General features: G+C 41.3%; 1 protein-coding gene across 5 annotated transcripts in view; it reads left to right on the top strand.

The window, feature by feature from the left end:
* Positions 1-1,083: 1,083 nt before the first annotated feature.
* The window catches only part of ARHGAP12 (Rho GTPase activating protein 12), a 75,373-nt gene continuing 53,332 nt past the window's right edge, over positions 1,084-23,124 (top strand). For all 5 annotated transcript variants that reach the window (XM_030966755.1, XM_030966772.1, XM_030966764.1 and 2 more), the window contains exons 1-2: positions 1,084-1,201; positions 6,784-7,535. In XM_030966755.1, coding sequence (XP_030822615.1) covers positions 6,867-7,535 — 669 coding nt within the window. In that variant the 5' untranslated portion in view covers positions 1,084-1,201; positions 6,784-6,866. The remainder of the gene's footprint in view (positions 1,202-6,783; positions 7,536-23,124) is intronic.

The following is a 23,124-nucleotide window of genomic DNA, read 5'->3' on the forward strand; positions in this document are numbered from 1 at the left end:
CTGTGAATAACTGCTGAAAATACGGGTGTGACAGTGTTATCAGTCTTATAACACCAACAGAATTTTAATAATTATGTTTTGTGAACAGACAGCCCAAAGTCAAATGATCCTTGGTGTCAAGGGGACATTCTCACAAGTAGTCAGGCTTGAGAAGAAGAAGCTTTAAGGTGTATGCAGTGTTTTCTACTTGTCTTGCAAGTTTGTTGCATAACACACATGAGATTTCAAGGAACCATCAATATTGAAAGTTCAAGATGGACTGCAATTCCACATGAAAATATATCCACATCTTCAATTAAACCTATTGATGCTGTTTTCATCTTTTCTTCAGTTAAAGTCTGTTTCTCTCTCTTACTGGCACTTCTCAGGTCTTTTCCCATTGCTTGTCCCTCCCTCAGCAAACCTGTTCTTTCCACCTTTTGATGGTTTTACTGTCTCCTTCCGTGTGTTAAAATAGTCAAAGAAGAAGTTAGACGAGCATTTCCCTTCATTAGATTAATAGAGAGCAGACAGTTTACACATCTCCATGTCATTGTTTCAGGCTGTTTGCAGATTCATTCAGATACTGCTGTATCAGTTACACTCAGTTCATGCTTTCAAGGTTATCTTTGCAACCAGGAGAACCAGATACTGCTTTTTCAAAGAGAAAGATAAGATTACGTACAATTTGAAAATGCTATGAAGGCCACCTACATATTTTCAAACAATGTTTGAAAACTTTTTTTAATATAGTAAGAGATACCAGCGAGTTAACTCCAAATAAACGTCAAGGGCTATTTCTTATTATTTCTCTTTGGGAAACTACCTAAAAAATGTGGTTTCTACAGGTATCGTCTATTGAACAGTGAGACCGACCCTGTTTGCAGGGAGGAAGGTGCGCGGTTTTTGTTTTCCCTCTGTTCGTTCCAGCAGGGACAGAAAGGCCTGGGTGTTCCACACACCGCATCGCTCGGGCGCTGTTGGCATCGCTCCAGCAGCGCACGGCGAGGCGAGCAGGAGGACGGACACACGGACCGGTGCGATCGCCGATTTCTCACCGGGGGCCGGGCGGTCCCGGGCACCGCCCCCGCCCCACCCCCGCCCGGGCCCGCCCCGGCACGTGACCCGCGGTGACGCCGCCGTGCCCCGGAGCCGACACTCGCCGGGGCCGCGGCGGGAGCGGAGCAGGGAGCCGCCGCAGCCGGAGGGGCCCGGCCGGCAGGTGGGTGGCTGCGCCGCGCCCCTCGGCCCGCCGGGGGAGGGAGGGCGCGGGCGGGAACGAGCGCGGCGCTGCCGCCGCCGGGACGGCCGGGCAGGGCTGGGTGGCCCCGCGGGGAACGTCCGCGCCCGGGCCGGCGCAGGGGCCGCAGCCCCCCGGCGCCGCCCTCCCCGCCCTGCCGCTCCCGGGGCGCCTCGCGGAGCGCTCCCCGCGCCCGCCGGGGCTCCGGGCGGCGCCGCCCGCGCTGCCCCCGGCGGCGGCGGCGGCTCCGTTCCGCGGGCGGCGCCGGGAGCGCCGAGTCGGCGGCGCCGGGAGGCAGCTCCGCACCTGGGCGCCGCCGCGGGCCGCGCTGCCGGGCGGCGGGGCCGGGCCGCCCGCGCTGCCGTGTGCGAGCGGCGCCCGCTCACCTGCGGGAGACAAAGGGAGGCAGCGGCGGCCCCGCCGCCCTTCCCGGGCGCCCCCGCCGGGCCGGGGGGATCTGCCGCCCTTGTGTGAACTTGAGCGCGGTAACTTGGGGTGGCTGGGCCGGGCTGGCCGGGGCGGCCGAGCCGCGCTATTTATAGCCAGCCCTCGCAGTCAACAACTTAACAAAAGCCCGCACCGAGGAGCGAGCGGGGCTGGCAGGGAGGGAGGGAGCCAGCGGGGGGAGGGGGGCGCGGGCTGCAGCGGCGCTGAAAAGTTGTCCTGACACTTGTTTAAAATGCATCGCTTATTCAGTGCTCTGAGTCACGGGCAATTATTAAATGGTTGCTTATTATGCCTCTAGCGTTTAAAGACGGGTGAGCTCCGGGTAGGTAGTTTACTTGCGAGTAGTGCTCGATTTCGAAGCGTGTTTGAGGAAAGAGCGAAGGGCTGAGCTTGTTTTCATACAGCTTGTAAGTTGTCTGTGTTTTGGTTATATCTGTCGTTTCCACTTGCCTCTATTTGTATGCAACTTTTGCATGCTCTCAATGCGTGCTTTGCAGAAGGTGGCTCTTGCAGGCGCGGGTCTGCAGGAAAATACTGGCTGAGCTGTCAGGTGTGCTGGACAAGCAGTGGTGCCCCTAGGGAAGAAAGGTATGGATGGGTTTGAAGTCTGACAAGGGACCAGTCTCCTAGGCAGTGGTCATGCAGATACAGCCTGAACCCCTAAAACTGCTCAGGGAGAAGCAGAATCATGGAATCTCTTGAGGTGTAGCCAGGGTATCTCGTCTGGTCTGAACTGTTAAGAGTTTATCTTAATTTAGCCTTCATAATTGAGTTTATTTCTGTATCAGCGCTGCGCAAGGGTTCATTTCAGTAGTGGGTGAAGTTTGATGCTGAAAATGGAAAAAGATTACACAAGTCAACTGCTGCTGCTTTGTAGAACACTGTGAACAAGGTCACACAAAGAAATTTAAGGCGATCCGTTAGTACTCAGTAGCATTTTTAACAATTTATCATCTGCTTGTATTGGAAAGTAAGTAACAATTCCCTGTCCCCACCCTGTCCCCAGAAAGGGCTTTTTTTTTTTTTTTTTCTTAGAGGAAAATAAAAGAAATAGCAGAAAGTATTTTAGGTTATTTCCCAAGACTCAGTTACCTGGTTCTGGAAGATGAGAAGTAAATCTTCTCATCTTCCAGAGATGCGCTCTGTGCCTGATAATTTCAAAAGAGAGGGTGGGAGTGAGTCTTGAATTCTAGGTTAATGCTCAAGGTGGGGGTGATCATATCTCATGCGATACATGAGCATACTATATGTGTATCACATATGATCATATTTATGATTCTGTGTCTTTGGACCGTGCTTCTTTCAAGCATTTCCATGGACTTGAGGATCGATCGAGAGAGCACCATTCTGTAGCTAAGGCTGGATGCTGTAAGGAAGTGAGGGTGCAGCTGCAGGGTTCGGGTTGCTCCAGGAAAGGCTGAGCTCTGAGCGGAACCCTGACCTACAGCTCTCGGAACCCTGCCTGCCTGAGGGTGATTGGAGCTGTCACATCGGCTCTAGATACAAACGGTCTCGTTTTGTGGGCACGCACATAAAAACGTAGCTGGAGGCGAGGGTTGGCATGCCGAACCCCTGGTGCTGCGTGTGCACCCGCTTGTGGCGACAGTTCCCCGGAGCCCCGAGTGCCGATCAGGCGGTCCCGGCCCGGTGCCGGGAGGGTCCGATGGGGCAGGGCCGGCCCGGTGCCGATGGGGCAGGGCCGGTGCCGGGAGCAGCGGTGCCGCTGGGGCAGGGCCGGCCCGGTGCCGATGGGGCAGGGCCGGTGCCAGCAGCAGCGGAGCCGCTGGGGCAGGGCCGGGCCGGTGCCGGGAGGGTCCGATGGGGCAGGGCCGGTGCCGGGGGCAGTGGAGCCAATGGGGCAGGGCCGGGCCGGGCAGGGGCGCGCCCGCGGGCGGAGGGGGGGAAGGGAGGAGCTGACCTCTGCGGACACCCCGGGCTGGCAGCCTTAGTCAGCCTTAGCTGAGTAAGAGATGGGAACGGTTCCATGGCAGCCGGAGTCCCAAGGGATCTCTCTGCCCCGGTGTGGAGTGAGCCCTGCTCACCTCTGCCGCACCCGGTGCCCTGCCTGCCCTCGCCAGGCTGCGCTCCCGTGGGACAGCAGGAATGCTCCCTGAAATGATGGCTTGTGTGTCCACGGGGATGTGACCACCTTAAATCACTTGCCAGTAGCGATTGGAGTTTTCTTCACCAGGAGAAAAGCGAGGTCTGAGTCTCTTTTTTGGTGTTCATGAACATAGGTTTTCTTAGTGAGGCCATTTGTTATTAATCTCTCAATCAGATACTGAGACTTTATTTAAGGTATTATTTATTTAAGGTATGAAAGCGTACAGATGTTCTCTGTGGAAGTAAATGATTTTTCATACTTATCATCCTTTAATTAGAGTAGTTCAACCTTCTTTACCAATGTGGATGCCATCGAGCATGACAGGTAAATGGTAAGGAATAAAAATTACTGCGAGGTTACAAGGCCTGGCCAGCTGTACCAGTTCAGCTGTTGACTGGTAGCACAGTGAAGTCAGTACTGCAGGTGTCAATATTGTGCATTCACACCTGCATTGTTGTGAGCTCCTTACAGCAGAGGTTTGACCAAGGTTCCCGTGGTTCTTAAAACTGTTCTATGTTCTTCTTTCTTCATGAAAGGGCATTACAATTACCTGTCCCCTGGGCTGCACAGAGAGTACAGGCAGTCTACCTTTTGTGACACAAGAGCTGCATTAAAAAAATTAAAGCAAAACAAAAATTAATTAATTTGAATCTGTGAACTCAAGGCATGGTAGTTGTTTGCTAATCTTCAGGATTAATTTCCCACCTATACCATATATATTTCTTGCTTTTTTGGGTTGAGGAGGAGAATTAGAGTCTTGCTTGATTCTGATGATGTGATCTGTTTGTAAAACTGTTTTAGTATTCTGGCTGAACACAGCCTGTCTCTCTTTAATCATATGTTCAACATTACCAAATGTTTGCTATTGACTTGATAATTTTGCAGCTTGGATGAAAGACCAAAAATTGTGCTGCTTATTTTTGTTGTTTCTTTTTTGTTGTTATTTTTTGGAAAGGGATTAGGCTGCAAAACTGACTTCAAAAGTGGGTAGAGCTATTTCTGTAGTGGTTCTGTTTTATTTAACTTCTATTATTAAAAATTCTGGGCTTTTTAAAGCATAACATGCAACCTGTTGAACCTTTCTGTCTTGAAAAAAATTGAAGCATGCATTCTCAATAAGTTGTCATATGGAACTGGCAAAAAAGGAATGAAAAATCCAAGCTTTTAAACATTTGTTAGTCCTGTGGGAAACCAGAGGCTTATGTTCTCTCTTTGGTTTCTGTGTGGGAGAAAGATTTTGAATGGATCCTTGTCCTATGGTTCAGCTTTTTGAGGTAACAGAGCTTTGAGGTAGACTGCGGCTTGGTAAGACTTGCATTTTTCTGGTGACTGACCTAGAAGCCAGGAATGGGGTTGATAGCAGCTATGAAGAAGTGTTGGAAGGAGTCAGGTTTGCAAAGAAGAAAAAAATAGCATTTGCATGGCAGAGCTTCCAAAACTGGGAAGAGAGTGGGAATGGCTGCAATTTGTTCATGTTTACCTTCTGCTGCTGTTGCTAAACAACTGCAGAGCTGCACTTAAAAACACCTATTTATGTAGAATAGCAGGTAAGCAAGTTGTTTTGTACTGAAGCTGTAAATAGACTTAGAATGTCGATGTACCATTTTATGGTAGAGAGTAAACACCAGAATCCTGGCATTCTTTGCTACTGCTTTGTGTTCCTATTGTCAGCTTTGTTGAATGTGGTACCATCATTCCTTCTGTCAAGTCTTTGATAAAATTGTAAACCTGACTTTGTGGTTCTGTTTGGAACCTTGAAAATGGTGGTGGCTTCCTGATTACCTGTAGGAAATGCTTCTTGGAAGTAAAAGAAGATGGTCTGTGGGAGAGGGACACAGATTAAAGATGGGCACTTCTGTCTTGGTGTAATACTTGAGCTTTTTACCTTGTACTTTGTCTCTGATTTATGAGCCAAATGTATTTTTTCAAGGCTCAGGTCAAATAACAGAAATGGCAAAAGAAAATTGAATGGTCTTTAGTGGTTTCTGCTTTAGATCTCCCCAGAAGTTCTTTTTCATTGTTATTTCTGTCCTTAGTCCCGTTTAGCAGCTGAGTTCACTCTGCATGTGTGTGCCTGCATGGAATTGCATTAGTTCCACTCTGTGGCAGGGTAAAGGCTACAAATCTCATCACAAAGTCTTAACTTGCAGAGCTGCAAGTTTCTACATAACTTTTCTCATTTGTGAAATGTGCATTTAAAAAGAAAAATATGTGTTTTTAAATCTTCATAAGGTTAAATATGGCAGCATTTTCCTCGAATTCTCCTACTTTCTGTGTGAATGATGGAGATCTTGCATGCTTTGGTTTTCAAGGTTAAAAATCCTACCTTTCATGTTAATTTACTATATTGTGTTCAGTACAAGTTGGCAAGACTAATGTTTACCCATCCATGAATTTGGACATTGATGCTACATGATTAAATAGAATTTGTTCATAGGTGTGGATGCAGTGGCAGTTGTCTGGATTATAAAGATGCTGAAAAGTGCTTTTCAGAATTTTCATGTGTTAGTAATTATTTCATTACCCATTTTGGTTCATCGTCCTGTTTTGTCACTGTGTTTTGTTTGCATATTAATTTCTAGCCCTTAAATATTTGGTTAGATCAGGTTTTCTGTGAGGTAGATAAGTCTTCTTTGGAATATTTTGGTTAAAACTAGTGTATTAACAGTTTATGTAAGAAATTAAACCTATATGTAAGCAAGAGACTGACTCAGATCAGTCCCCTCACCAAATCCCGAGTGATCAATCAATATTAATCAGTAATAGAAGCAATAACTAATTAATTAATGAAGCTAATGAGCCACTTGATAGCAGGAGGCTTGTGTGAATAGGACAGTTCAATCAGTGACCTAAGTTGTTCTACTGATTTTCTACTTCAACACTCAGAAGGATATCTGAAAATTCTGCATTTTTCCATCAATTAGTCTAAGTAGGCAGAATTTCTTCAAAATTATTTTTATCCAAAGTGCTCTTAAACAGCCACTTGATTACATATACTTTTTTTTTCTTACAGCTCTGAACATTAACAGGAAAATAACACTGAAACAGAATGTCGCTTACCTTTTGTCTGAAAAGGTGAAATATTTTCAGATAGAAATGGCTGATAAGGGTGGGAAGATGCTTCCAGGACAATTTTACATTCAAGTGGAGTACGACTATGAGTATGAGGCCAAGGATAAGAAAATTGTGATCAAGCAAGGGGAGAAATACATCTTAGTGAAAAAGACTAATGATGATTGGTGGCAAGTCAAAAGAGATGAAAATTCCAAACCCTTTTATGTGCCAGCTCAATATGTGAAGGAAATACCCCGGAAAGCACTGATGCCACCTGTGAAGCAGGCAAGCATGTTGCCAAATAACACCGTGAAGTTGACACATGGATTACAGAGATCAACAGAAAATGTGAATAAGTCACCAGAGCTTTCTAGTTTTGGAAAATCTTCTCCAGTTCAAGTGTCTTGCTTAGTTCGAGATGCCAATCAAAACCTGGGACCGAACAATAGCCCCTGTCAAACTTTTGGTTTGAGTCTGGACCTTACCCAGAACAATGGGAAACTTAACAATGAGTTGCAATCTCCCAAGGTTTCCAATCAGTTTAGAACCATTTCCATGGGTCATTTCCCATGCCCAGAGTTCTTGGAAATAGAGAAGACCAGCTTTTTGCATGAACAATCTTGTGATTCAGCAGGAGAAGGCTCAGAAAAAATTCACCAAGATTCGGAGTCTGGAGATGAACTCAGTAGTAGTTCCACAGAACAAGTGCAGGTAAGCTGAAAAATGGCCGCCATGTCTGGTTTGTTTTCTTTTGTTATTGCCACAATTGTCTGCTACTGTTTTGAGACTTATTCCCAAAAAATTCCAGTTGTTCAAATAAAAATGTCTTCTCTCAGCATGAAATTGTTACTAAAATCGAAACAGTTCATGTGTTTAGTTCTTGTGGAATTTCTGTGCTATGGGAATTGATTCCATTTACATTATTCTGTGATTTAAAGTTAAAGAAAGAACAATAGTGTTTCCATATTAAGATTGTTTTAATATGACATGGTATTTGGGTAGTATTTTCTTTCAGAGGAAGGGAGCCTACTGCTGTAACTCCTCATGACTTGGCCTGTTGAAATGTGCAAGTTACTGTCAGTTTTCCCTAAGTGTGTATAGATAACATAAGAATTGTAAATTAATGTCTTGGTGGGTTTAATTACACTTAAGACTTATATAGAGTTGAATTTCTGGCTTGATCATTTTATTTGTAGACTGTTTTAATGAGTCAGCCCTGCCAATTTTGCTTCTCACAACTTCACTCTGGATTAAAACTCAAAACATGTGAGTTTGTTAATTAGTATGGAAGAATCTCAGGAATGATGTACTCCTACTTCTGGTTAAAACTGAGCATTGACAGCCTTTGTCCTTGGTAAAGCAGTTTCTCTCACTTCTTAATTTTTTTTTTAACAGGCAACCCCCACCCCCATCAAAAGATTAGAGCTCTGACTTAATCAGGTCACTTCTGGTACGGGTAACCAAGTTAATTAGTCTGTTGTAATCCAGGTTTGCTCTTAAACCAGTGATGTATGTGTGCATACACATAGTTATATATTTATATATGTGTGTATGTAGATAATTCCCCCACCTCACACTTGCCTTCCCCATCTTTCTTTAGGGACATGTTCAATTATTTTAAATTCTGTTCAAAGCTCCCTACTCTTGAACTTAATCTGTAGTGTGAAACTGTTTTTGCTTGGATAAAAACTGATTGTTACAGTAAATCCCACTTGGCAGCATGTGTTCAGTGTACCAGAGCATCTCAAATCAAACTTGATGCTAACTTTAGACATGAGAATTGGGAGCTGTGAATCAGTACTTTGCTAATAAGAAACAATGAAGACAAAGCTGCTTAGGAATGAGTCAATATGGGAAGATCTTAAAGAAACAAGATTGATTAGGTGAATTGCAGAGTCTTGAATTGTGTGTATGTATATTTATTGTAATATTTAGAATCTGTAGTTTTCAATATCCTACTATGTTCTTGGCGTCATTCTTGATATTCAGGGTTTCTATAGATATGGGACATCATGTCTCTAATATTTGTGTATTTTATGAAGTTAGTTTTAACTTCATCACCCCTCCCACAAATATTATGGAATGAATGGGATTGCTGAATTTAGTTTATTTTCTTCAGTAATATCGTTCTTACACAGTGTGAGAATCCGTGAGCTTTCTTGCACTTTCTTTATAGCACTGCCCTAGCTCAGTGTAGTTGATGGGAACCACTCAGAACTTGGCACAATAAAGTAATTACTAGATATTTATTTTAGAAGTGTGTGTTGGCATGTTACTGCCGTATTAATCAACTGCCAAACAAATAATGGAAATACCAAGGAATGTTTAGAAAGTATATCCTACTTGAAATAGTTTACCACATTAAAATTTATATTACATGGTAGGACAGTTCGTTCTTCTGTGTTGACTATAATTTGATGCATTTCCTTCTCTAAAGCAGATGGAATTAATATTACATGGGTATCTTTTGTCAATAATAAATATATGGCCTGCAGCTCAGTTTCCACTGGACTTTGTGCCTCTTGATGCAGTGACACTTAATCTTTTCACCATTCTTCCCTCTCCCCACTATACTTTATTCAAAGCTACAACTGATTTATAAATTTGTATTTGAGTGGGGCAGCAATGCATGTATTGTAGACACTGTGTTATGGGAGGTCTGAAGGGGGGGAGTTTTCACAGTGTTTAAGAATAACAAATGCTAAAAATGCCATGTTTTGGCTGTGGAAAATGCTTGGCAGTTTCACTTGCCATTATGAGAATCTTGGGCAATAAGAGTGTGGATGCTTGCTATGCCTTGCAGTTTGCCTTATTTTGTAACTTAATCTCATGGTGCACAATTGCAAGCTCTTTAAATACAATGAAAATGTTTGACATTTAGTAGCCGTGGGGATTAAAGCAGTGGTAGAACTGATGTCACCGTTAGCTCAGTCTAGATGTTCAGAGTGCCAGCCTTCTCACTGGAACAGCTTGGCAGTTTTTTTAGAATTCTTTCAATAATGAGCATTGTTTAGTAGAAATCAGCTGTGTAGAAATTAATGGCTCAGAAAGCTGTTTTTATTGCTCTTAGTCTGTAGTGAGAACATCAAGTTCCTGGCTTTCACGCACAAACAGGATTTCACTTCACAAGACTGACTGCTTCTCCCTCCCCTGCCTGCTGTGGAGTTGAGTTTTATGCAGTCTGCATTATAATAAACTCTAAGCTACAGGTGTTTTCTCTTAAATTTTTAACATTAGAAGCTAGAATTACCTTAATAATGCCTTCATGTAAGTAATTTTTGGTGGTGTTGAGGTGATAGCATTCAGCTTTAGCCTGACCTTCAGTGTGTTTTCACTGTCCTTGAGTACAAATATATGAGATACAGAGGAATGCTTCACTTGTGAGATCTTTCTAAGAAGTGGTTACATTATTCTCTGAAGATTATCCTCCTCCTCCTTTCCAGTAATGAAGTGCTGGTTGTGCAGCTGTACAGTCTTGAAGTCATAGGCTTGCTGGCTGTGGAAATACTGGAAGATCCAGAGCCTCCAAAGGAATGCAAAAAGGAAGGACTTTTTAGCAGATGAAATTGTTAAGTGAAGGACAGAGGTGGCAGTGTGAGCAGAAGGATTTGCTAATGAAGATGTAGCAAGGGGTTTGGTCGAGAGAAACATCAGGACTGGATAATGAACATTTTTGACATTTTGTGCAAAGAAATGACAACTGTTGGTTGCCACTGTGGTGGATAAGGCATTGTAAGAACCGTAGGTTAGTTTATGGACTTGAACTGTAGGAGGCTGAAGGTAATTAGAGGAAGTAGGGCTTGAGAGGAAACAAGCTTCAGTTTAACCAGATTTAAATCTCTGGTGTTGACAGTAACTGCAGGTCGAATTGGAACTGAATGAAATGGTTTGAGTGAATGCAGCTGGGTGTAAGAATCACTGAGACAATGGTGGCACTCAAACCTGTGAGAATCAATGAAGTTCAATGAAATTTTAGGAAAATGGTGTCAGGTGTCATGTCCTGATCCCAAGGAAAGGGCAAAAATATTCCTCAGGGAGGCCAAGCATATGGGGAAGAAGGAAAGTTCTGAGTGATTCTTTAGCAGATATAGACAATACTTGAAAGAAGCAGATGGGCTGTCTGAGCAGTGTGCAGTATGCAGTAAAAGCAGAGACCTGGATAATTGTTCTGAAGTAAAAAAAAAAAAAAAAGGACTTAGACATTCAGGCATGCCTAAACAGGCAGGAAAAGCTGAAGCAAAGGGAGAAGACATTAAAAGTGGTCTTTAAAAGCACCCTGGGCAATGCTTCCCTTCTTAGCAAGTTTTGAGAGCGAGGGTGTGCAGACAGGGAGAGTTGGATAAGTTCAGAGATCATGTTAAGAATGTTTAGGTGATATCTTTGAGGATGATGCTTTATGATAAAATTACAGACAGAAATTAAAATCTGCTTTTGGCAATGCTAATGCATAATCTATGGGAAATAACTTTGTTTCTGATGCATGTTACCTCCTCTTTTGTCATAGAAGACATAGAATGTATTTAAGAGTAAATACATGGCACTGTCTAAATGTTACTTTTCATGCTTATTAAAAGTTACTTTTAGTAGCAGGTTGGTTTTAATCATTATAAATATAGACAGTGACCTATTTGCAAAGATTGTTCTGTCTTTCATCCTCTTTAGTAATTGACTATTGCATAAACTGTGAAGCACTAAAGGGGATTATCACTAGGATGGCTGTTTTGCTTTGATTAATTCTGAGTAGTAAAGATCTTAAAGAGCTCTTTCTGTCTTGCCTTTGCAATTTCTATGGGATTGCAGTAACTTTTTAGTCAGGAAAATAAAATATTTTCCGTTTCTGTAGATGTCAGCATATCTTCTGGAGATCTTGGTGTTCTTGGCTTTGTCACTTAGTTGAAAGACTGGTGGTAGGTTTTTAGTGTTAGACTGCCTTGCTGGTCAAACATTAAACCTTTTAAATAAATGGCTATCACTGTTTAGCTGGCCACAAAATCAGTTTGCTTTTATGATAAAAAATGTCATGTTATTTTTTTTATTTCATTCATTTGTCCAAGAGATGAGTAATTTGACAGTATGAAGGAAGCATGCAAGGTTTTTTTTTCTTAATAAAACTGAACATGTTTGCAGATTCATGGTGATATGTATGATGTAGTAGTTTGAATTATGTTTTAAGTACTATCCCTTATTCTCTTACCTTCTTAAAAACAGCATTTGTTATTCTAATGATGTTAAATGCTGAAATATGCACATTATAATGAGGTGAAGAATAACTTTCAATGACAAGGAATAAAAGCTTTATAATTTAAGGAGTTTTATAAAACATTAATTTAATTTTTTTTCTGGGATTTTGGTAGCTGCTGCTAGAGCTTTGTAAACAGCTTGAAATGTTTGCTAAATTACCTTGATAACTCAAAGGTTCTGGACAGATAATATTAAGGAATATTTTTCCTGGCTGGTTTTGTGTATGTGGGTTTGGTTTTCTTTTTTCCCTACACAGTGTCAACAGGTCTGGATAGTTTCACTTCACAGTGCTGCTGTTTGTGATCAGCTTGGCCTCTGTAGTTTTCATATGTAGTTCAAATTGCTGGTAGTTCTCTCTCTCGGTCCAGGTGAGTAAATCTGGATTTAGGTGCCCTAAAATGAGCACCCCTTGTGTGCCACAAACACTGCCTACATCCCATATGCTCCTCTGCACATCCCTGCTGCAAATCAGATTGAGCTTCCATAAAAAAATAAACAGCAAGCACCAGTGTTATCTGTGTGAGGCAGTTGTCAGAAAATCACGACCTGTGAGACAAGTTGGTTTTAGTTGACTGGCTTGTTCTAATACTGGTGTTGGAATGCTCAGCTCAGTAAGCTACAGATCTGCTTGGTACATGCAGCTTTGTGTTGTGCTCTCAGACTTGAAATAAACATCTAGTGCACTGTCAAAATTCTGCAAGTGCCAATGCAGTCTTTTGACTCTTGTTCTCCTATTTACCCTAATTTCATGCAGAAAATGATGAAGTGGAACTTCGAAGGCACTGATTTAGATGAATAAACCTGTGGCTTTTATCCTGGTAGAATCACTTACTAGCTCAAATGAAACTCAAGCTGTGCTGCCTAAGGAATAATAGTCATAACATGGAATTGATTTTTTTATCTAGAAAAGTGTAATTTCTAGTGTGCAATGTGTGAGTTTTGGTGCATGCTGCCCCACCTGCCTTTTCTTTTGAATTCTTGCCATGTGCCAGCCTCAGCAGGGTGATGACAGAGTCTTTAGGTATGGTGGAATAAATGCTTAAACAGGAAAGCAGCCCTAGGAAAAGGACTGGGTGTTTTGTCTCACTGCTGCCCAAGCTGAAAGCAGCTGGAGATACTGGGGACTTGCTCTTTCTCGTTGGCTTCTGTCATTTGAAGTAGGGAACCACCAGACACAGAAAGGACTGTAACAGGTAAAACTCTGCTTGAGACTGTTTTGAGAATATTTGATAATTTCTTGTTCTCCAACACAACTCTGGGTACAAACAATTGCTTTTGCTATGTCTTTACCTGGTTACAATCTAGGCAGTTGTTGAATATTGCAGTGCTTGCCTATAGAACAAAGGTGCTGTTATTCTGTAGAATCCTAAAGAAAGTATCATTTGTTTCACAGCAGTGTGACAAAACATCAGGGAACGTATGACTCTGTAGAATAAAATGCAAAACACTTTTTTTCCTTTTTTTTTAGACAGCTCTCTGGAATAGTAGGCATTTGTGTTTAAAAAAAACAAAAAAGCAAAATCTGTGCATATCTAGTACCCAAGCAGCTGATATGTCTCTGACATGCCTTGCCAGGTATGTTTGATTTAAAAATGATAGGGACAAATGGGTTTTGCCTTTATGGGGAGTTTGTTCTAAAGCTGAGGGCAGTACTTCTGGACAAAATAGTCTTTCAGGAGAGTAAGAACTGAGGATCTTCAAATGACTTCTGTGATTGTGAGTAACTGGACAATATACTGTTAGAATATTTGTATCAATTTTGAATTTAGCCTATCTTAAAAGGTCTTCTGACCTAGCTCTTGGGAAAGACACTAGGTTTCTGGTAGATTATAGTTCTATTCTGGTAGATATGAAAGTTCTAGGTTAGTGCAGAGAGGAGTTCCAACAGGCATAGAGAATGTCAGTAGTAGGAAATGGTGCAGAACGAAAATGCAGAATGCAAATTTCTTGGTGTTTCTGTATTCGAAATAACATGCAGTTGCTGGCCTCTCTCATCTTGAAAAGGAGGTAATTTTGGTATATTTTTCCTCCATCTTTTGATAGTTTGTCCTAAGAGTTCGTAAAGTCTTTTGACAGAGATTTGGAGCTTATGTACAGTCATGCTGTGAAGACTGGCACAGATGTTTGGAGTCTGTATTTTAATACATTCTAGTTTTCCATCTGATAAGTTTTGTAAATGAAAGCTAGAAGTTGAGCAGCTGTCTGAATGAATCTAGGTTATTGCTTATGTTGAGTTTTGATGTTAAATTATCTGGCTTCACCTGCTTATAATCAAAATCATGATTAGAAACTTGGACTCCTATTTTAAATCTGAAATTGCGTATTACATTTTGAATTTAAATAATACGGTTTTAATGATTCCTTTTTAAAGTAGTTTACCTAAGGCTTCTGGATGATCTTTAGATCATCTAGTTAAATTTAAGTAACTTCCTTGTATTTTGTTTAAATGCAGTGCTGAAGAGCAGAGGTTTATGTCTGTTTTCTGCTGGTGTGCAGTGTACACAGTTGCCATCTTTTGCTTTTGTGGATTGTCGTTCAGCTGTATCACTTTGCTGCTCCAGTCACCACCTGGCTCTACAAATATTTATTTCCAGTGCTGCAGGGAGGTGGTGGTGCTGGCCTGGGCAGTGTTGTCACGAGTGTGTCACTGGCCTGTAAGGAGCTCCTTTATGGCAGCCTGGAAAGTCACAGTCTGGTGCAAAGTCAGCAGATGTGAAGGACTGGAGGACACACTTGCCTTTTTACTGTCACTGATGTGAGGGGACTCAGGCAACAAGTGTGCTTATGCAATACTGTAATAAAATGTTATGTCTGATAAAAACAAAAATACAGTTAGCAAACTTTCTGGACTCTCAGCTGGTTGTTCAGCATGTCTAGTAATATTGCATGCTCATTTGTTTTCTAGAGAGCTTGAAAGATCACCAGGATATTGTTTGGAAACGATTCATGGTACCACAGAAATGTTACAGAAAGTGTTGCACGTAACTATTGTTTGTCTTTTAGATATTTAGAAGAAGCTTTATCCTGCACTAAAGTGTTGCAACAGTAAATGAGTGACTTTGATTTGACTGCTTTTCCTACTGAAATTGAATGCAGGTGCTTCCTTCCTCCCCCCAGCCCCCACCACTGAAGATTTATCAACATGCTTGGCACTATCAATTCTTGGTTATCTTCATCCAACTGGAAAAGCTAATAGATGTTTGTCATGCATAACTGCCTTGTGCTTTAGGCATTGGGGGCAATGTGTGGGTGTATATCTATATACCCATGTTCTCTGTATACATGAGATATAAAAAAACAGGGGCAGCTGTTCTGTTTCCTGATAGCCCTTGGATCTTGATTTGTACCTCATATAGTGTGACTACCAACTTTAAGCTTTCTCACTACAACTTCATGAGATGTACTCATCAGTACTGTCATTTTCTGCCATCCAGATAAGTCCGTTTGTCCTGGCTGTGACTTTGTTGTGTTCATCCCTCCCGGGTGCTGCACTCTAACTTGTAATGGCATTTTCATGCTTCCCTGAGGCTGTGTGCTTTTCCTGCTGCAGGATGTGTTCCCCCATGCTGCTGGTGCCCACCAGCTATGCCAGGGACCTGCAGTGCTTCCTCCCAGGTGAGCTTTTCACAGCCAGGCTCTGTGGCTGCCTTGCCTTAGGCAGGGAGCAGGAGCGTGAGAGAGGCAGCACGGCCCTGCCAGGGGCCTGGGGCTCACACAGCTCTGTCCCTCTGTCCCTCTCTCATCTGCTCACTGAGCTCCTCACAGTCACCCACTGCAGCCTCCCCAGTAAAAGCTCCAGCCTCCCTCTTCCCTTGCTTTCATTCTTGCCTTTGCCAGCCTGAAGGGTGATGCTCATGTGCCTGCCTGAGGAGACACAGGGCGAGGGATGCTCAACTTGAGATAGTTTTTCTTTTTGTTCTTCCATGCTTCAGTCTCAAAGAGAGACCTGTCTTGGTGTTTCACAAAGTTGTGGGTTGTGCTCCACCAAGGTGTAAATTTTATTTTTAAGTTTTGCTTGCTTTTCAGTTAATTATGTATGTAAAAACTGTATTGCATCCATTTTTGCTTTTTGCTAGTTCATGAGTTGCTACTGTAACTATCATTTGAGCAAAACTTGGATATGTACTTAGGCTTGTGGGGTTTTTTTCTTATGGAAAAACAGAAAAATCTAAATCCCGAGTGTTATGCTAAAAATCTAGTTCTAAACTCTTATTCTTCTTTTCTTGTTCTGTAAATCTTTAAAGCCTCAGCAGATTGTGTCCAAGCCTAAGGTGTAATGATTCTCTGTACAGCATTATGAGGGCTGTAAAACAGCTTTTTCCAGCTGCTGCAGGTCTTTGGTGTGCTGTTTATTAAAACAATTGAAGTGAACATTGTGCTGAGATGGTACTACATTGACAAATTCTTTCTTTGCAATCAATTTTCTGAGGAAAGTAGCTTGAAGGGCTGTATTTAAATTCTGTGCCCATAGATGGTCTCAGGAATTGTGTGTGCTTATCCTGCTCTCATATCATTACTGTCTATCCATAAACTGCTGCTTTGCTTCTCAAAGTATTATGTTAAATGGTGATTTGAACCCTGAGCCAGCCTTCTGTGTTGTCCCTGGTATGGATGGATCTGCTTGAGCGCAGCCTCAGAATTACAAAGTAAATAAAATTCCACAAATACTCAGTCTTTTTATGTCTTCTTAAACAAAATCCGAAACAAATATTGCTGGTTTAATATGCATTGAAGTAAAGTGGAAGTTGCAGAGTTAATTTAACATTTTCATGTTGAAACACAAAATTCAATGAAAAATGTACACTTCTTTTTCTAGATACTGATTTGCAGAAATAGCTGTTATTGGAAATGAAAGACATTCTTGCTAGTGTAAGGAAAATAAAGGGGAAGAAAAACTGCAGAAATGCATGGCTGAGTGTTTCATGCTTTCTGTCCTTACACTGGGTGCCAAAAAACTGTCTGCAAGTAGAGAGAAACAGACTAAGAAATACAGTCAAAGAACAAATACTTCTATTTTCAGTAGTTGTAGAGAGGGAAAAAAAGATGCAACCTGTTTGAGGTTCCCATGAGAATTTCATTGCTTTGTTTAATTCTGCTGTAAGCAGTATACATATAGTCTATTGCTGAGTATTTTGGGAATTTTGAGAAAAGCCTGTACAATTGTGCACTTGGCTTTAGCATTTTAAAAAGCCCTCAAAAGTGATCTTAAAAAATCTCTAACTTCTTTAAGTTAGGCACAGTGGGTTGGATATATTCCTAAAATTGTTCCTCCTGCTATTCAGTATACTTTTGCAAACCAGAATCCCAGTGTTAAAACTGGAGTGATCACAGGCTGTTCTAGCTCAGTTAAATTTGGAAATTAAAAATATATTAGAAGCACCATGGCACAATTATGTACAGGCTTCTTTTTGTGTGGTCTTAAACAGCTACTAAGGGAAATATTCCTGCTCTGCTCAAAATTTGAAACACCTCATATAAATATATAAATATGTTCACTGATACCACTTATTTTGCTCATCCTATTATGTCTTCTAAGGCAAAATTTCAAACTGAAATCTTGACCTAATGTTCTCTGTATGCCTTCTCTGGCATGAGACTTGGCCTTCTGTTATCCTTCATTACCAGAAAGAAATGTTATACGTGATGTAATAGGAGGCGTTCTTTGTCCTAAGTCATTAAAATACATGAGATTGAGGGGGTTCAAGCAGCCCTAACAAAACCTCGGAGTTTTGCTTGTGTGCTGTAGCACGTTTATTGTCTTGAGAATAGCGGCAGTGTCTTGGGAATTTAGAAGGCCTTGTGACATCTTTTCTTAATTCTTTATATCTCTCTCCCCTCCCCTATAAGTGACAGATGCCAATATATGTGGGATTTTTATGGTTTATTTAGAAACTTCAACATGCAAACTAAACAGCTGAATACTTATGTGTACTGGAGGTGACAATATATAAAAAGCCTGTTAAGACCCCAATTTATAATGGGAATTTAATTTTAAAATTCTTCTCTAGTGGAGCTGTGAACTTCATTTCCGTAAGTGGTAAAATCGGGGGTATTTTTCCTGGTCAGAGGAGTTTTAAACACAAAACACATGCAAAGTACTGGAAAAACAAAAAATGTATTCATTTTAATGTTAATTATTTTCCCCACCTATTGCTTTTTGCCTTAAGGTTTGTTTGCTTCAGGCAGGCTGGTGAATGTCCCATTCCAATATACCAGGAGACAGGGAGGATTCCAAAGAAATGCAGTGTCCTAAAATACCAAAGACTCCTTTGAAAATGAAATTGTAATCTCCTCTCTAAGTCCTCATACAGTGACTTTGTCTTGCACCTTGTAAAAAAGTCTTGCTGTCTGTCATAGAAGCCACTAATTATATTCAGTGTTACACAGTAAACATGTGAGAGGATACTGGATCTGAATACAGATTTAATAAAGGAAAATCTAATACAGGGACTAGTGGGTTTTAAAGACAAGAAAGCCTAATGTGGTGACCATTCTTTGACATCTGCCAGGTGAAAATGAATTTAGATTTTTAAAATAATGAAATTTTAGATAATCTATTTTAATAATGGGATAAATGAGTAAGTGGGAGAATGATGCTTAATTTTAAAGATTACTTGTTAGCTGAAATTGTTTAAATATGTTAAAAAATTTGAATAGTGTGGGGAAAATGGTTTTTCTGTAATCTCTAAGCTTCAGTCTTTATCGAGGGAAGGTTTATGTGGAGAAAGAAGCCTATGAAAAGCCATCAAAACCATATCAAACAGCTTCTTGGTCTGAATCTTCTTCACACTGAAGGATCTTCTCATATTAATGCATTATGCTAAGCACATCAATAAAGGCATGATTTATGACAAGTGACTTTTTAAAAAATTGATACTTGTGACTTCTTGCAGCTACCAGATGCATTTTGTCATGGTATGCCAGCGCATTTTGTCATGGTATGCCAGCCAGCGTAGCCCAAAGCTCTGCACTGCCGTGGCAAAAGGGGGCATAAACCTCCAGTTTCTGCTCAAAATAGATGAATCCAAACGCTAAAATGGAAAGTATATGTTCTTAGCAGAGTTTAGCAGTTTAACATCTTCCTGCATTCCTCTGAGGGGATTTATGGCTGCAAGGCTCATCTTGAGGCTTCACTGGAGGTTTTGTTATGATTGCTGTACTGCTGCTGTGCCAGATAGTTTGCCTGTCCTCTAATCCCCATTTCAGTGGCAATCAGAAATGCGCAGCTAACACTTCCAGTAAGTGTTATTTGGGAGATAGAGCTAATCACCCTCCATACTCAATTACTGCTCTTGTGAAGACAAAAGCATTTGGAGCAATGTTAGCCTAAAGCCTATTCAGGCACTTAAATTTTCCCAATAAGCTTTTTATCTTTAATATAGCTGTTGTGCTAAATCTGGCTGAACAGCAAAATCTTAACAGTCATCCAGCAGGATAAGCTCTGGCACTGCCAGCCGTGTTGCAGGAGGCTCTCTGGGCAGTGGGCTGATCGGCTTTCAGCACTGTTACTCTACAGACCCTCGTGGGACCTGGAATCCAGAGCTCCTACAATGCCTGCACTTGCATAATTCACCTTTTTATATGAGCTCAATGGAAATCTCGCTGGAAAACAACATAGAAATCAACAGCAAAGTATTAGTGTATCCAGTAATTCAAAATACATTAATTATTAATTAATTTTTCTCTTGAGACTCCCAGAAAGTTCAACTTACATTCCACCTGTGTTTTCTGCAGATGAACACCAGCTTTCAAGAACAGCTTCATGTGCAGAGCATTGCTATATACTCAAGCAAACCTACATGTCCTTTAAAGCATTTTCCCCCTGACAGCTTGGCAGACAGTGCTGCCATTCTTTATGACACTTGCAGTTTCAATGAGAACGTTCTCCAAAGGATGGTGGCTCCAGCTGATCCCCTGAATGCTGAGCTCGGAGTTGGAATTCAGCGGCACGGGGGAGGGCTGGGCGCCACTCACTGCCTGGTGCTTAATCAGCATGAAACCATTAGCAAATTCTTGCCATCTCAGCTATAATGTACTGCTAATAGGTTTGCTTTATTGCAAAGGACAGTCAAAAAAGCCTGGAATGTTTTAGTAATTTTGAATAAGCATAACATTCCTCTTAATGAAGTTTGACAAGGTTTTCAGAACTCCCTCACGCTGTATAACAAGAGTGCCATTACACATTCCTGTGTACTGTGTGTTGGCAATTTATTTGTGTCTTTTGCAACATAACTCTTCTTACATGAAAGCTTTTACATTAGAATTTAAAATTATGTTATTTTACAAAATAGATTCCTTGCAACAAAGGCATCTGTGTGTTTTTAGTCCATTTAAACATGCTCTCTAAATTTAGTCATGGTTTTACACTTGTCAGAAGACTTTGTAAATCCTACTTCAGTGAAAAAAAATCACAGAAATTATTTGGTGTTTTAAAAATTAATTTAGATTATGTCTCACTCCCCAGTATTTTGGAACATGCTTTGCAATCTGGAGCATGCAGTGCACAGGGGATTGTGTGTGCTAGTGTGGCCTCTTTCAGAGAGGGTTAGTGCCAGATATCTGAATCTGACTGTTTTCTTTTTCCTCCCTATCTTTTGTTTAGGGGCAGTTGTTTTTTTAGGGCAGTTTAATAAGTCCTTCATTTTACTGATAAATTGGAATGAATCTCTGATACCTAGGGCTTGGATGATGTTCAGTTTTTTCTTGTCAGCAGTGAAAAATGGTGTTGGACAGCAGAAGGAATTAAATTATGTCAGTTCATTTTACTAAAAGTAAGTTGTGAATTTGTCTTACAATCATGGGAGAAGTGAAAAGGGTCACTGTGTTTCCCCATTCCCCAGTGTGGTAGCAGGCAGTCTGCATGATGGCCAGGGATGTGACAAAGAACTCTGCTTCCTTTTTTATTGCAGGGTCTGGTTCACATAAGGCTGCTCTCACTCATTTCTCTTACTTCTGAGAGTCTTATCTCATTCCTGGAGCCCAGAATTCAGAAAAAGTTTTTATGGTCTTAATCCAGCAGTGCTGCTCATGGTCAGAATGGCTCCACTTTGAATGCAGTGCCAGCCCTGGGAAGACCAGATGCAGTATTTATGATCAGTGCATCTTTAGCAGACGCTCTCTGGATTGGTATAACTGGGACATCAGGCTTTGGGAGATGGAGTCTACTTCAAATATCAAAATCCTTGACCCCCTTCCCTCACACACCTCCTCCTCCTTTCTGGCAGGCTGTGCCTCTTTGTTTCAGCTCTTCATAAGAGGTCTTTCAACCTCCAACTTTGTTGGAGAAGGACCTGCAAACAAGCAGGGGATTTCTGTTAAACATTTGATTACAGTAGATGTTCATACTTGTCTGAGTGAATGAAATCCACACAGAAAACTAGAGTAAGACTTTTGTGTGTGTGTCCTGTTACTTACACAGTTGGCATCTACAGCAAACACAGCATTTTATCTTGCATAGATAGTACCAAGCCTTTTGATTGTTCAGCAGTCCATGTAGAACATAAGGGACCATTGGAACATGTTCCGACACCTGTTTTGCAACACATACCAGTGGACATAATGCAGTAGTTTCCTGTGTGAAACAAGTATTGTTGGAAGAGGAGAGGTACTCAGATTTAGTTTTGGCTTTAGAGGGTGGATAGCTGTGCTGAGCTTCTGGGGGAATTGCTGATGTGCCCATTCATTACTATTTTTTGAGTATTGTGGCATACACTCTTTTTCTCTCCCTTTTTTAAAAACAAGTTTCTAGACCATGTGACACGCTGCTTTAGTCCTTTCACCAATTGTTTTATATAAGATAGAACAGACATGCTGTAGGCACTATGCATTGATGCTATTTTGTGGTTCTTTCTTGGTTACTGTAGCATACAATCAACTGAATTTCTTTTATCCTCATGTACATGTAGAAGTTATGTTTGTACTGTGAAAATTAGAATTAACTGCTTCTGAAAGGATGAATACTGGATTTTAGATTGCACTGCATTTACTCAGAAGCATAAAGAAGTTAAGCAAAAGCCCCAAAACCCAGTTCATTTAGTTTGCAGGACCTCTGTTTTGTATTACAAAATGCAGCTTGTTTCATCACTTGTGTATTTGCAACTTCTCAGGGAAGAAAAATGACTTTAAGTTTCCTGTCAGTGCTGCAGCTGTGAAAGCGAACCGGGGGAATGGCCACAGGTCCAGTAAAACTACTCCTAATTAAACATGTGTGGTTTGCCAGTTCATAACATTTTAGGGTTGTTTTTGCAAATTGTACCTGGGAATTGACTTCACAGCTGCAGTTCTGAGGATGTTGAAGTTGATAAGTCACCGTCAGGGGAGAAGTACAGTTGAAGCACAAGTGTTCCCACTTTTTGGCACCTTTCAAGGTATTGCCTTGGGTGACTTAAATTCTGTGCTGGGCAGAGATGATTTTACTGCCTTTTTGATCATCTCTGGACATGGAGCTAGGTTTGTCCATTCTTGAACTTGCATGTTCTGAAAAAAATGCCTATTAATCCCACAAAGTACAGCACTGTATATTTTTATTTCTGGTTTGTTTTGCATCTTACTAATTTCTGGGGGTTAACCACCTCAGTGAACTGAAGATGGGCGTATGTCCCTTTTTTTTCTGAAATCTGAAAAGCTTGATTGTCCATAACTCATACCTCACATTTGTGGGAATGTCTGAAATTGGAAGGATGACTAGACTCTGTGGTAGCCTCTTATTTTGTCCCTGCTAGTTTTGCTACAGGTTGAAGAAAATTGTCCTTAAATTTTTCTTTTTTGGGAAGGTGTGGAGAGGGAGGGGAGAGAAAATGTCCTCTTTCCTTACTGGTATGATTTTATGATACTTCTGGGCTTTAACTTATTTTAAGTATTAAGATACCCTGGTGGTTTGCAGAGGAGAGGAGAATATAGCATCTTCCCTGGCTTAAACTGATTTAAGATATTCCCAACATTCCTGACCCAGGTTTTCTTACTAAAAATTAATATTAGTAATATTTTTTAATTTTTCAAGATGCTGTGAGGAAAATGTTTTATTTTATACTTCAGATGTAAAGTATTAAACATGTTAGGT

The sequence above is a fragment of the Camarhynchus parvulus genome, chromosome 2 (genome assembly GCF_901933205.1).
Source record: "Camarhynchus parvulus chromosome 2, STF_HiC, whole genome shotgun sequence".
Lineage (NCBI taxonomy): Eukaryota > Metazoa > Chordata > Aves > Passeriformes > Thraupidae > Camarhynchus > Camarhynchus parvulus.